Source organism: Dasypus novemcinctus, chromosome 17 (genome assembly GCF_030445035.2).
Source record: "Dasypus novemcinctus isolate mDasNov1 chromosome 17, mDasNov1.1.hap2, whole genome shotgun sequence".
NCBI lineage: Eukaryota > Metazoa > Chordata > Mammalia > Cingulata > Dasypodidae > Dasypus > Dasypus novemcinctus.
Window position 1 is genome coordinate 42,796,555 of NC_080689.1, and position 16,187 is coordinate 42,812,741.

Below are 16,187 nucleotides of genomic sequence, written 5' to 3' on the forward strand. Positions count from 1 at the left end.
AAACCTCCCAAATTTAAGAAATTATATACACATCTATGAAACCCAATGAACTCATCCATGGAACCCAATGAACTCCAAACTCAGAGATCCATGTTCAGACATATTATAACCAAACTGTCAAATGTCAGAGAGAACTCTGAAAGTTGCAGGAAGGGAGCCTCAGTAATATTAAGAGCTGCTTTCTTATCAGAAACCACTGAGGCAAGAAGACAATGGGACAAAATATTTTATAGAGTTTAAAAAAAAAAAAAAAGCCAACCAAGAATTTTATAATCCAGCAAAACCCAAAAACAAGTTTTTGAAAATGAGCAAGATTAAGACATTCCCAGATAAACAAAAGCTAAGGGGGTTCATCATTGTTAGACAATAGATATAAGTGGCCTAAAGAAGTAAAGATTACTGGTAAAAGTAACTATATGGGTAATTATAAACACTGGTACTATTATATTTTTGGTTGTAATTCCTCTAGTTACTTTTTTACAGTATGTAAAATGCAAATGCATAAAAAGTAATGATAAATCTAAGATTTGGGACACACAACGTATAAAGATATCATTTGTGACAAGAACAACATAAAGGTGGAGGGTGGAGGGGTTCAGGAACAAGTTTATGTATGCCACTGAAGTTAAGGAGGTATCAAATTAAACAAGGATGTTACAGATTAGATTTAGGATTTTAAATTTAAGCCCCATGGTAACCACACACACACACACACACACACACACACACACACAAAGGGAAAAATATGCACAGAAGGAAATGAGAAAGGATTCTAAAAGATTTACTCCAAAAGATCAACTAAACACAAAACAAGCAGTTAATGGAAGAAGCGAGAGACAAAAAGACAGACATGGAAGGAAGAGAGAGAGCTCCTTCATTTTTGATCCTGGGGCCCCAGGGAAGGATGAGCCATTTGCCTGATAGTTTGCAGCTGACCTTAGGAAGAGACCAGAACAGCTGAGAAGGCCCAGAAAGAAACAAGCCCATGACAGGGGAGAGGAAGCCCTGAGAGACAAGCCCTATGCCAGTCTACAGCTGAGAGATAGGAAGCCCAGATGGGAAGGCTGAACCCTCACAGAGATCAGTGACCAACTTGCTTCAACATGTGGCAACTGACTTTGATGAGAAAGCAAACTTGAGTTGTACTCTCTAGGGCCTTGTAACTGTTAAGGTTTTACTCCAAATAAATACCCTTTACAAAAGCCAAAGGAAAAAAAAAAAAGACATATAAAAATCAAAGAATGAAATGGCACAAATTCTCCATTATCAGTAGTTACTTTAAATGTAAATAGTGTAAACTCTCCAAACAGTAGGCAGAGATTAGAAGAATACACAAAAAGAAAGACAATTACATGCGGATCAGCAGAATATCCCTGTCTACATATAATAACATGACTTCAAAATGCTGTTTGACCTAATGTAAGGGGGAAATGGAAAGGAGAAATGAGAATATAAGGCTATGAGTCTCTAAAAGAGTCTGGAGGTTGTCAGAAGGAATGCCCTTATGCACAACTGAGCGGAGTCTGAGAGACAGATAAAGTAGACACAACCCCAGGTATTGGTTCTTTTGAGGAATAAAGAGACCCACGGGTTCTATGGTCATGGCAGATGGGGTTCACTGCCATGGCAGATGGCCCTTTTTGGAGCTGGTATTTCTGCGTGATGGAATTGGACTCAGAGGGGATCTCTTTTCACAAGACTTGCATGCTACTTTATTGGAATTGTAATTGGTGCTGGGGTTTTAGATATATTTAGGGGATTTGAATCTCTGGACTAATAATATGACACCCAGGCCCAGAGCCTCAACAGACTTCAGCTCCTACACTTTGATTTACTGGACTTACCCCACTCAGCTAACGTTGAGTTGAAGGTCAACCACCACACCATGGAGCCTAGAGTGTCTACAACTGAAAGCAGGAGGAGTGCATCCAGTATCCATGTGGAATCTAAGCCCCCACTTGACATAGATGTGCAATGGACACAACCAATCCAATGTCCACAGAGAAAATGTGGAATGGGTATGGGAAGGGTAGCCATGGTGGCTGCTGGGTTTGGGGAATGGGAGGAAGAGATGAGATGTGGAAGCGTTTTCGGGATGAGGAGATGTCCTGGGTGGTGCTTCACGGACAACTACGGGACATTGTAGATCCCCCCAGGGCCCACTGGATGGAACGTGGGAGAGTGTGGGCTATGATGTGGACCATTGACTATGGGGTGCAGTGATGCTCAGAGATGTACTTACCAGGTGCAATGGATGTGTCATGATGATGGGAGACAGTGTTGCTGTGGGGGGAGTGGGAGGTGGGGGCGGTGGGGTTGAATGGGACCTCATATTTTTTGAATGTAATTTTTAAAAATAAATAATTTAAAAAAAAAGGAAAAAAAAAGACTCATTTAAATACAAATATATAAGCAGGATGAAAGGGAAAGGATGGGGAAAATTTTTCAACCAAATAGTAACCAAGAGAGAGCTAGAAGTCTACACAAATGTAAGATAAAATAGATTGTTTTACGTAATAACCTATACTTAACATAAAACTGTTACAAGAAACACAGAAAGACACTATATATTCTTAAAAGGGTCAATTCAATGAAATATAACATTAGCACCAGAGCATGAAAATATATGAAACAAATACTGAAATACTTAGAAGGGAGAGACAATTCTACATTAATAGAATTCAATGACCACTTTAAATATGGACAGAACATCTACAGAGAAGATCAAGAAGTAATCCAGCACCCTTTATTAATAAAAATCTCTTAGAGAATTAGGAATAAAAGGAAACTTCTACAACATGATCAAGGACATATATGAAGAACACACAGCTAACATTATACTTAGACTGAAATCTTACCCCAAAATCAGTAACAACACCAGGTTGTTCACTTTCACTGCTACTACTCAATATTGATTTGGAAGTAAGAACAAGAAATAAAAGGCATCCAAATAGAACAGAAATAAGTTAAAAGTTCCTTATTTACAGATGACACAACCTTTTATTTAGAAAATTCTGAAAAATTCAGAATAAAGCTACAAAAACTAAGGGACAAACTCAGCAAAGTAGCAGGATACAAAAGTAACACACAAAAATCAGTGGTCTTTCTATACACTTGTAATGAACAATCAGAAAAGGAAATTAAGGAAAATATTACAATTTTTACATTAATCTAGGAATTAATTCAACCAAGGATATAAAGGACTTCATGAGGAAAACCACAAAACATTGCTGTGAGAAATTTTAAAAGACCTAAATAAATAGAAGGAGATTCTGTGTTCTTGGACTGGAATAATAAAAATTGTCAAGATGTCAGCCTTCTTTGCAGAAATGGAAAAGCCAATCATCAAATCTGTATGGAAGGGTAAGGGCCCCAAAATTGGCAAAACCATCCTGAAAAAGAAAAATGAAGTTGGAAGACTCTTACTTCCTGATTTTAAGTTATTACCAAACTGAGGTAATCTAAACAATGTGGTACTTGCACAAGGGCAGATACAAGAAACCAATGGATGGGAATTAAGAGTTCAGAAATCAACTCTCATATCCAAGGCCATTGATTTTTTGCTGGGGTTGGGAGTGGATTTAATCTTTATTTACAGGACACACTGCAAGATATGTTTTCATGGTTTTGCATGGCTTCAATTTTTTCTAAACCTTCACATTCTTCAATCATTATACTAAGTTTCCCAGTTTCACCAAGTTTTTCAGCAGCCTGAAAGATAGTTGATAAAGCATCTAGAATAACCAGAATAATTTTGCTATCTTTCCCAGTTAAAAGGTTCATCAATGGTTCTATTATGTCATAATGGACAAGGAATACAATCTATTCAACTGTTCCACCATGTGTATAGTTTGTCACAGCCCATACAGCTTCCTTTTGTGCCTTAAAGTCTGCCTTAAAAAGAATGCTGATGAGGAAATGGACCAACCTACTTGCTGTACCTGGTCCTGATGGTCACCTGACGTTCGACATTTCTGTGTAGTGTCCTTCTGAATGTCAGTTTTGGAGTTAGTTAGCAGGCTGGGAAAGAGCAAGTGCTCCTCTCCTCTATTACAACCTCAGTCTATCCATCTGTCCCAGGAACAATATTCCTTAAGGTTCTTAGAGCAGGAGCCACAATTGGCAATTCAGTATCTCTTAGGAGCTTCACAAACTGAGGCATAAATCCAATTTTCACAACTATTCCAATCTGTTCATTTGGGTCATTAGTAAGATAGGAAATGAATCAGTAGGTATCTGCTAATACTTCTGGATCATCATGATGCAGGAGATGAACTAAAGGAGGAAATACTTGCTCAACATCATCTAACAGGGGTGCAGGGTTCTTATTTCAACAAAGGTGTAAAAGTGTCCAGGTAAGATTTACTTAAGTAACCACAGGCTAAAGATGATGTATCAGGAACTGCAGATAGAGCCAACAGAGGATCGACTGCACCATACTTGATAACTAAGTCTTGGAAAGATGACCCAAAGCCTGCAATGTTTTCTAGAGACCAGACAGCTTGTTCACTGATGTGAGCATGGAGAGATGCCAAAAGAGAAATGAACGCTGTGATAGCAGCTCCATCTACCACAGCCCTAGTCTGTTCTGAAGTCCCAAAAAGAATGTTTGTTAGTGTCCAAGCAGAATCAAACTGAATTCGAGTACAATCAGTTCTGCCCAAGGACACAAATTCTGGAATCATCAAGTCCAAATTATGTTGTCTATGGGGGGCTGTTTCTCCCTAAAAAGCAGTTTCCTAGCAGCTTGAACAGCTTGGAGCTGGCTTTCCAAATTGCTGCAATTTATGCCTTTGATAATGTCATCAACAGACTAATTTACAGTGCCCTGGTTCTTACTGTTTTCCTGCAGTGGAGAAGTAGTGTCATCAGGAAAAGTTCTGACATTTCTCCTTTTCAGCATCTGGTCATCCTGCTCAGCTTTCCTCAGCTCCACATTAACTTCTGGTGTGAGGCTCACAGGCTGTGAATTGACTATTCTGGAAAGGTCCACCATGCTCAGGCCAAAGACAGTGTGGGCCAAATGATTTTTGACAAGGGAGCCAAGACTACTCAATAAGGAATTTCTTCAACAAATAGTACTGAGAAAACTGGATATGCATATGCAAAAGAATGAGGTGGACCCCTACACCTCACACCATATACAAAATTAACTCAAAATAGATTCAAGATCTAATTATAAGAAACAAAACTATGAAACAACCAGAAGAAAATATAGGTTAGCATCTTCAGGACTTCTTAGGCACTGGCTTCTTAGACTTGATACCAAAGCACGAGCAGCAAAAACAAAAACAATAGCAAAATAAATAAATGGGACTTCATAAAAATTAAAACCCTTCTCCCTTTTAACTTTTAAAAGGGGAAATGTTATGTTGTATACATGGTAGTAGAATAAAACATTTTAAAAAGAAATAAAAAGTCCAAGGATGGAAGCAACCTCAGTGTCTATCACAGAAGAACAGATAAATGAAACAAGTTATATACATGCAATGGAATATTATTTGGCCATAAAAAGGAATGAAGGTCTGATATATGCAACATGAGTAAACCTTATAGACATCATGTGGAATGAAATAAGTCAGATACAAAAGGACAAATACTACAGTTCTTACTTATAGGAAATAATGAGAATAAGCAAGTTCATGGTGTCAGAAACTAGAACGCAGGTTACCAGGGGCGGGGGTGGGGATAGGGAATTGGATTCAATTCTCAATTGGTATAGAGCTTCTGCTTAGTGAGATAGCACAAACAGTGAATATAATTAACACTATTGAAATGTATACTTGAAAATGTTAAATATGCTCCATATATGCTACCAAAATTTTTTTAAAAATCTAATAGCAGAGAAGGAAATATTTCTCTAAGTAATATTATTGTTAACTAATATGAATTACTAAAAATTAACAACCCAACAAAATTGAAGCTTGGTCCAGAAAAACAGGCGTTTCTTTCAAAAAGAAAACATCTAAACACTTCATAAATGATATACAAGTTTTCCACTACAGAGAAGGCACTAAAATCAAATTAGAAAAAACCCTATATTCTATTTATGACATTTAAATATTACAACAAACTCTAAGTACACAGAATTATTTTAAATGATTTTCCAAGTACTTTTATAACAGACTTTTGAAGCACACATTAAAAATGAATACATCAGAGACAACCAGCAAGATGGCAGCAGAGTAAGGAACACCTTGAGTCAGCTCCTGCTACAGGGCAGTTAGTGAAAACCCAGAGCTCTCTGAAGTTAGCTGAAGCACTTGTTTGGGGGCTCCAGGATACGAGAAGAGCATCCTGCAACATCGTTGAAGAAATGGAAGGAATAGATTGCCCATCTTCAAAGAAGATTCGTAAGTAGAGTGCTCCGCACCAGAGGCTGTTTGCCTATCTTCCACCGGAGGCATGAGCCGCCTCAGGAGCTGTTCCGCAGCTGGAATTGAAAGCTCCACTTCCCAAAAACAGGAAAAGAGATGGCTGGGAACCACCTTCAGCTACTGATGAGTAAATTCAGCAAACTAAAGTATAATCCTAAGAACAGCTAAAGTTTGAAACTGTCCAAGTCAGAAAAAGGCCAGTAGCTGCCATCTTAACTCTGCGCCTGGCATGAGGTGAAGCAGGGTTGACTAAAAATCAGTGTTGGCAGGGACTGGCTTCTCTCCATCCAGATCAGATTGCAGCTCTAGCCTAAGCCCCAACCCCACCTCTGGCAGGGAGGAAGTTGCGGGGACCTGCACCAGCCTTTCCTTGAAATTACAGGCCAAGCCACAGAGGCCGGTGATCATCCTACTTTGGTAGTGCAAGCTGTCCCTGGAGGTATTCCGTGGCTGGAATTGGAAGCTCCATTTCCCAAAAACAGGGGAGGAGGAGAGGGTTGGCCATTGATTTGGGCTACTGATTAGTAGACTCAGCTGGCTAAGGTTTAACCCTAGGAACATACAGGATGTGAATCTGTCCAAGTCAGAAAGAGGCTGCCATTTGACTCTGCCACGAGCATAAAGGGAAACCAGGCTGACTGAAAATCACAGTGATGGTAGGAACCCGTTTCTTTACTAGGCTTCAGCCCCACCTCTGGCAGGGAGGAAGCTGGCAGACCATGCATCAGCCTATTCAGGAAACTACAGGTACCTTTGACTGGCACAGACTGAATAAATAGAAGTCTACCAGGGCAAGTGTGGTCACATTGGACTGGCACTGCATAGAGCCCACACACAGGAGTGGTAAAAATAAAATATGACTGATAAAACTCAAAGAGTCAGGAATAAACTTCACCAATGACGTAAAGCACTTATATTCAGAAAACTGCAATTTAATGTTAAAAGAAATCAAAAAAGGCAGAAATAACTAGAAGAACATTCCATGCTCACAGATTAGAAGACTAAATGTCATTAAGATGTCAAGTCTAGGGAAGCGGACTTGGCCCAGTGGACAGGCCGTCCGTCTACCACATGGGAGGTCCGTGGTTCAAACCCTGGGCCTCCCTGCTGACCTGTGTGGAGTTGGCCCACGCACAGTGCTGATGCATGCAAGGAGTGTCATGCCACGAAGAGGTGTCCCCCGCATAGGGGAGCCCCATGCACAAGGAGTGCACCCTGTAAGGAGAGCCGTCCAGCAGTGCCGTGCCAGGCAGTAGTGTCCCCCACATAGGGGAGCCCCATGCACAAGGAGTGCACCCTGTAAGGAGAGCCACCCAGCGCGAAAGAAGTTCAACCTGCCCAGGAATGGGGCCGCACACACAGAGAGCTGACGCAGCAAGATGATGCAACAACAAAGAGACACAGTTTCCTGTGCCACTGATAACAACAGAAACGGACAAAAAAAGAACACGCAGCAAATGGACACAGAACAGACAACTGGGGTGGGGGGGGGGAAGGGCAGAGAAAAAAAAAGATGTCAATTCTACACAAATTGATACACAGATTCAATGCAATCCTGATAAAAAAAAATCCACCAGCATTTTTTTTTAATTGAAAACACAATTATAAAATTTGAAAGGGTAAGGGATCCTGAATAGTCAGAAACATCTTAAAAAAGAAAAGTGAACCCTCATCTCCAGACTTTAAATCATATTACCTACCTATAGTGGTAAAAACAGCATGGTACTGGCCTAAAGACAGACACATAGACCAATGGAACCAAACTGATGGTTCAGAAATAGACCCTCACTGGTATGGTCAAGTGATTTTTGACTAGCCTATTACACCCACACAGCTGGGGCAGAACAGTCCATTCAACAAATGGTGTTGAGAGAACTAGTTACCCATAGCTAAAAGAAGGAAAGGAGATTCCTATCTCACACCTTATCCAAAAATTAACTCAAAATGGATCAAAAACCTAAAAATAAAAGAACCATAAAGCTTTGAGAAGAAATTGTAGGAAAATATCTTCAAGACCTGGTGGTAGGTAGTGGATTCTTAAAGGAGATAGGAGGACTTAGATGGACTACTGATGTTTAATGTATGTAGAAACTGTAAAACTGTAAAAGTTTCAAAATGTATAGAGTGGATGCTACCAAATAGTGAGTAACAGCTAGTTTATAAATGGGGATGTGGCTGGAAATGGCAGTCTAGGTATATAAATGCCAACTGACAGAATGCTAGAGAATAATCTAGGAACTGAATAGCCAGTAAAGCAAGAGGTGGATAAGAATTGTGGTTGATGCAAGAGTGTCATTTGTGAGCTAGAGCAAATGTACATCACTACTGCAGGGTGGTGGGAATGTGGAGAAGCATGGGAAAAATACAGCTAGAGTGACCTATGGGCTGTGGTTACCAGTAATAAGATAATATTCTTGCATCTATACCACAGATGTACTGTGTTGATAATGGAACAATATGGAAAACGTGTGCCAAATGTACACTATGGATGTGTAACAATCAGATGATATTATCTGTAACAAATGTCCCACCAAAGTGTGATGTGTTGGTAGAGGGGTATTATTTGGGAATTCTGCACATGTACATGATTGTTTATAAGTTTACAACTTCTGTCATAAAAATGTATTTAAAAAATAATAATAGGATGGGTTTGGGGGGAAATATACCAAATATAAGACAAGGACTGTAATTAGTAGGTAAGATTTTGACAATATTCTTTCATAATTTGTAAAAATGTCTCACAACAATGCAAGGTGTTGGTGGAGGGTTAATGGATGGGACCCCTGTATGATGTTATGTATGTTTGCTTTGTAAGGTCAGAACTTTTACTACGCACTTATTGTTTATGTAGGTTCACATATTAAGGATATTAAGATAATAATAAAAGGGTGGATTGGGGGAAAAATACTTTGGTTAGTAGTAATGTTTTGACAATGCTCTTTTTTTTGGGACAATGCTCTTTAATCATGAGTTAAAAATGTTTAACAAAAATGCAAGGTATTGGTGGTAGGCTGAGTTATGGAATTCCTGAGTGATGTTATAAATGTTTATTTTGTAAATTCATTAAATATTGTTTATATATGTTTATGTATGAGTGATATACTTCAATAAATTTTAAAAAATGTAAGAAAGAAAATGAATTCATCAGATAGGCCATATATAAAGAGGGAATAGTGTACAAAGGACATTTTTAATCTGCAACTGAATGACACTGATTATAAAAGAGAACTAACCTAGACATTTCAATTTCTCCATCCCCACAATGTTGGAGTTTGACGAGCTCAGGCCGAAGAAAGGAGTCCAAGAGATAAAAGGCAAAAGCCACTTCTTCTGAAGAAGGAACATGCCACTGGATTCCCAGGTTCCACAAATCCCCTGGTTTACCCCAGTCCTAGAAAAAACAGCGTGTGTCCAATAAGTCGAGAAGTTTAGAAAACACATACACATATTATATGCTTAAAAGGAAATGCAAAAATTAACCCAAACCTAAGATACAAAATAAACAACACACAAAAGGTGGCATGAAAACTTCACCATAGTACCCCTTCTTCATTATTCCTAAAAAAAAATAAAAAATGCGAGTCACTCAAATATGCATTAATTATTAGAGTGACAATAAGTTTATGTGAGGCTATTGAGTTTAGAAATAAAACTGTAATGGAACTATGGAGGACAGATGGCATAACAAATCATTTCACATAACAGAAGAGGAAAAAACTAGAAGTTTAGCTCCATGTCAAAGTGAAATAACACTTTACTGCATTTAATACCTCCCAGTAATAGTTCCAATAATCTATTTTGAAAATAAAGTATTGACATCTTTATAAACAAGAACATCCACTATTTGAATACCTTAGAAAATAAACCCCACATATCCTTGAATCCTAAATGATTGAAAATGCTTGCCTTGATAGGAAAGTATTCAGAAGGAGGTTTGTCAAAGCCACCTGGCACACTGCAGTATTCTGTAGGGTAAATAAGTGTAGTAGAACGAAGAAGATGATGCAAAAGGTTGCAAGACAGAGTGTAACCCTGTTTACAGGCTAAATGTAACGTTCTTTGGAGAATCTTTATAAGCTGTTCCCTATAAGGAAGCAACTTCTTCCCATCCACTCGAGTAATCTAAAAAGAGAAGAAAATAGTTGAAGATATTTTGATTAAAAGATCTACAGTAACTAAATAATGTAAAAGTTCATTACAGTCAATGTAATGTTCAATGTTCATTCACTAAAGTAGGATAAAGTGATAACATTATTTCTTAAAATGACTTTATTTTAGGATTTTCATTTTAACTATGTTCTAACAATTCTTTTAAAAAATCAAACACATTCTTTGATTTAATTCTACTATGTGCCATAGTAACTTATCCCTTTTAAAAGAGTCTAACTCTTTAATGAGCCAAAATTTAATTCAAGTTCTCTGTTCTCTGGCTTGAGTTAACCCATAAAGGAAATTGAAGGTTACATGGCCAAATTTAGAATGTAGAAAAAAATTCCCAAATCTGGTAAACTTTTCAATTAACTATCCATATTAGAATTAATCAGTAAAAACTCAATCAAGTAGACTATTGAATAACAATCACCACACTTCTTTGATAATGAAGGAATATGAGATAGTCTGATTTTTTGCAGTCATATCAAGAAACTCAAAAAACGTATTATTTGGGAAGCGGACTTGGCTCAATGGATAGAGCATCCGCCTACCACATGGGAGGTCCACGGTTCAAACCCAGGGCCTCCTTGACCTGTGTGGAGCTGGTCCATGCACAGTGCTGATGCATGCAAGGAGTGCCATGCCACGCAGGGGTGTCCCCTGCGTAGGAGAGCCCCACGCACAAGGAGTGCGACCCATAAGGAGAGATGCACAGCGTGAAAGAAAGTTCAGCCTGCCCAGGAGTGGCAGCCGCACACAGGGAGAGCTGATGCAACAAAAAGAGACAGATTCCTGGTGCCTGTGTCAAGAATAGAAGCAGACACAGAAGAACACCAAGTGAATGGACACAGAGAACAGACAACTGGGGCGGGGGCAGGGGGAGAAAGGGAGAGAGGAAAAAAAAGTACTACTTTTCACATGTTTTCTAGTCAATCTATCAGAAATGGGTTAAATACTAAAAGGAAGTCAACATTTTCAATGTCATAAATTTTCTTATTCCAAAGATTTATAATACCTCAGACAAAAGTTGAAGATTCCATAGTAACTCCTTGTCTAGCTCTTCTTCTTTCAATACGTCATCATCTAAAAAAGGCAAAACAGAACCAGGAAAAATATCAGGCATTCAACCAAACACTTCCTTTTTAATATTTATATTTTCTATTCCTAAGAGCTAATTAGAAGGGAGTCTTTCCATTTCTTCTTCATGAAGCTAAACTCACTCCAGAGGAGGTGGAAAGACAAATCTAAAGAGAATAAACATACTGAGGACTTCTGCCATTCTACATATCTCTAGGTGATATATTTTTAAGGCAACCTCTGGATAACCCATGAAGGTATAAAAAATAGCAAGTTAATAATGTAAAATGTTTAAGCTACCAGCCAACCTAGATGAAACTTTGGAGTGATTTTCCACCAAACTGCACAATTGTAATAATGCATAGCTTAAAGAATCTGTTTCTGTCAACAAAGTTCTAGAAGCCAAGAAAAAATATGATCTACAATTGTAAAGATAGAACAAAAATCTCATGACTTACTCATTGTAAGCTGACTTATGACACTGCAGCAATGGGGAACAAATAGCTTCAAAGACTCCACCGGACAGCACTGAAAACATGTTTGTATAAATTTTTTTGGAAAGGCACAAATATTTAAGAGTCAAAATAAACACACTTATGTTCAAAGGCAAATAAGGTTTGTAAGCAACTACTGAAAAAATGAGGTACTTTAATTATAACAGGCACTTCTGAAATAACCACATAAACTTATTTTTTTTTTTTTTATTAATTCATCAGTCCAAATGTACAAACTCACCTTTACAGCAGCACGGCACATGTCTGCCACCATGCGCCCTGCTACTCTTGTTTCAAATATATGTGAAATAGAAAAGGTAAAAACCTTCTGAAGGGCCACCTGTTAAGAAATATAAGAAATAAAAACACCTAATTGGCATTCTTTAGAAAATTCACTATCTTAAGGAAAATAGAATAAATATGCTCAATGATGTAAAAAATAAACAGGCAACTTTTAACTGTGTTGTGTTTAAAAGGATATGAATAATAATGTTAGATTCCAGTTTAAAAGAGGAATCTTTATGCAAGATCCTAACTTGAACAAAGCACCCAAGGTACAAAGTTTTGTTACAGAACACCCACTAACCACCCACACATACAAAAAATTACAGCAAGTAGAAGCAAATGTAATTTAATTAATATCTTGTTAGCTAACCCAGCATAATAAAATGAATATTTTTAGACTAGCTGGTGTTTACAGCATCATTCTGATAACTACAAACAAGAAACATCTATCCCTACCCTAAAAGTCTTGAAGCAGTCTATTTAATTTTATAATAGAATTTTAGCCTTTGCTCATAGGAAGAATGAGTTCCAGCCCTGCTTAACAATGCTGAAACTTATATTTCCTTTCAAAAGATTTTGGTTAAACAATAGATTATATTCATTTATTTAAACTAACAATCTTAGTAAATACTTCATGCACCTGTAAAATTAACTCTAAGAAGGCACTTCACCTTTTAACCACAATAAACGTATTAAACACTGATAATCTCAGATGAAGTGAGAAGACACAGAAATGGGAAAAAATGTGGTCTTAGAGATGAGACTTTACATAAGCGATATCAAGGAATATCCAACAAATGAATGTTTATATAGAAGGCCTTATGAGAACAATTTCTAATCTATCACAGTTTGCCAGATTATGTTTAAGATTTAATTTATATCATGTGATGGCATGAAAAATTTCCAAAACTTCTCAAGTTATTTTTAATTGCCAACTTTAAAATACACATTTTTCAAACTTTAGTATAGATACAAAGGATAAACTAACAATATAGAATCTTGAAAGGAACTTTGTTTGACTTTAAAACACCAGAAGAAACTACAAGGTTATAATTTAATTTTTTGCAGCAATGCTCTCTTACCATAAATATTTCTTTGGAACATTGTGTGAGGATTGTACTGAATGTAGAAGACAAACCTAATTCGACCAAACTCTCCAAGTGAGTCATTTTCTCAGTTTCTGTCTCTTCTCTTGTTTGCTCCAATGTGCTACTTTCTATAAGTCCAAAGCATCTAAATAATCCAAATAAAGTATAACATTTAGCAGTTAAAAATAGATAAAACTTGAAATGGTAATTAGACAAGTCTCTATTGTTGTGATTATTCAAGTGATATCTACTCAATTTGTACATGGTTCACAAACTGCCCTCCTGTCAGAGGCATTGTCCTTATGTAGTCGGTAAATAAAGATTAAACTGCAGAGATAGACTAAGGTTGTTCAGACAGACCATTCTTGTTTGTTTGTTTTTTATTTAATGAAAGATAAAGAAAGGGTAGGTCTGGTCTACATGCTTACCTGTCCATAAATTGTAAGACGAAATCTTCAAATTCAGCTGTGGCTGAACAAAGCTCTCGTTCCACCTACAACATCCCAACATGGAGAAAAATTACAAATAACTTTTGATTTTTTCCTTACCTAACAAAACTCAGTTATGGCCTACAAAATAAATCTATACTGCAAAATGTGAGAAACAGCACTGTAACTGCATATTCAATTTAGAACAGCTGTATCTACTATTGTCAAGGAAACAAAATAAGTAATTAAGGTTATTTTTAAAGCATCAAAAAACAAAACTCAAGCAGCCATCTTTATCATCAAATTCCATCAAGTTTCCAAATTGCTGGTATATATATGTAAAGGATGATCTCTCACTACTTGAACATCTGAATAATGCAAGTCCAAAGACACTTGATATAAAGAATACAGTTCTAAAAGAACCAGACAGTAATGAAGAAACTCTCTCTTCATTAGCTGCTGATTCCAAGGACAAATTTATTCCTAACCTAAGAACATGGAAAAACAAATAGCAACTTCTTTGCTTGACTATTGAAGTGACAGAAAATTGAAATATACCTCCAGAAGTATTTGTTTATAAAAAAGTGGCCTATATTTTTACCACCTCTTACTGTGGGTGCTCTTCAGACACCTTACCAATGTTAGCCTGGCTCTATTTATGTAATATTCTAGTCACAAAATAGTAATTTTACTTTGTTAGCACCTGTTCGAAACAAACTATCAAATGTTACTATGCATACACAATAAGAATTAGAACTCGGTTAGCCCTTTTGTATCCAAAAACCATTCTTACTTCTGTAAGGTCACTTCTTTCTTGTAGTACAGATGAACAATCTACTAAAGGCACCAGAGTGGAAAATGTTGCTATAAACTGGAATGTTATCTGTGGGAAGATGCAAACAATTTTCAATATTTATTATATCATTCGAGCTCAAAAATACAAGTATACCATAAGTGATAATAAAGTACTTAAATAATTTTGAAGGAAATCCTGCAACAATCTTTCTGGAACGCTTTCACTTAGAATTGAACATTTTAAGATTCCTTACATTGTATTAGCTTTATTGTAATGCTTTAGTAATGAAGTTATATTAAATTCATTTTCGTACAATTATGTTTTTAAAATTTGCTTTTCTAATAAAGTCTTTCTTATTAAACATTCTAAGCATAATGTTTTCCAACCCTTTATCATTGAAAAGATACTCTGCTTCTCACCTAAAAATATAACTTTAACAAAATAGAAATGCTAATTCAAAAACTAGAGAACAGAAAAGAGGAAAGAGTAATAATAAAGTTGTAAGTCATAAGATGTGTATATAAGCAGGTTTTGGCATTTTAAACCCAGTAACTTTTCATCATGACCCTTGTTCACTTTTGTAGAAGAAGGGAAATGCAAGTAATCAAATGCTATGAGATTTTTCAACTTATCTGCTTAAAAAAATACAGTAAGTATGTAATGAGTTTTAAAGAATCACCTTTAAAACTGAATGAATATGGTTTATGGAAAATTTTTTATGAATGCAGATATTACATAGATCAACTGTCTACAGATCTAAACCTAGGCATCGACTGATATAACTGTTACAATGAACAGGTTTTATATAAATGGTATCTTTTTAAAAAATATTTGAGGTGAAATTAAACAGATATCCATCTACACAATTATAAATTAAATGTAGAACTGAACCATAAATATGCTCACCATGCATTTACTAAAGTCATTTGGATCCACCCCTGGCAATGCTCTCATCAACAGAGGTAGCATGTGTGTTGGGCCTTCAGGAAACCATCTGCCTCCTGATACCAAACTGCGGGCTACTCCAATTACACAACTTAAAGTAGCTGTGAGCTGGTGAGGTTCTGTTAATGTCTCTAATGCAGGATACGTTCTAGTTTAAAAACAGAATTTTAAAAAGTGTATTTTCATCATAGAAAAACATACATATTACATTAAGTATATTAAATTTATAACTGCATTTTTACTTAAAGGTTTATAGTTAGCACAGTACTCTGAATGAAGATTTGCTTTCAAAGTTAACAGAATCACACAAATACAGGAAAGGTACAGAGACTAATTTTATGCTTCTCCAGTACTTTGTCAACTGGCTACCTTCTCTCTGTGAAAATTCCACAGGGAAATCCCAAAAGGATGGCATCTAATCTAATGATCAGTGATTACTAGAATTCAGGAATAATAAGTAATAACTACTCCACTCTCTCCTTTTATAGGAAAAATAATTCTTAATAAAATGCTGAAATTTCTTCTACTTTATGCTTTTTTTTAGA

The 16,187-nt window shown here is 36.7% G+C and overlaps 1 protein-coding gene and 1 pseudogene across 3 annotated transcripts in view; both read right to left on the reverse strand.

Annotated features, from left to right (window-relative positions):
- PSME4 (proteasome activator subunit 4) overlaps positions 1-16,187 on the reverse strand; it is a 106,252-nt gene that overhangs the window by 52,226 nt on the left and 37,839 nt on the right. For all 3 annotated transcript variants that reach the window (XM_058278569.2, XM_071208839.1, XM_071208838.1), the window contains 9 exons: positions 15,604-15,790; positions 14,695-14,784; positions 13,902-13,966; positions 13,468-13,618; positions 12,342-12,440; positions 12,065-12,134; positions 11,545-11,612; positions 10,284-10,499; positions 9,611-9,768 (listed from right to left, as the gene is read on the reverse strand). In XM_058278569.2, the coding sequence (XP_058134552.1) occupies positions 9,611-9,768; positions 10,284-10,499; positions 11,545-11,612; positions 12,065-12,134; positions 12,342-12,440; positions 13,468-13,618; positions 13,902-13,966; positions 14,695-14,784; positions 15,604-15,790 (1,104 nt within the window). The remainder of the gene's footprint in view (positions 1-9,610; positions 9,769-10,283; positions 10,500-11,544; positions 11,613-12,064; positions 12,135-12,341; positions 12,441-13,467; positions 13,619-13,901; positions 13,967-14,694; positions 14,785-15,603; positions 15,791-16,187) is intronic.
- LOC139436701 (importin subunit alpha-1 pseudogene) lies at positions 3,494-5,046 on the reverse strand (annotated as a pseudogene).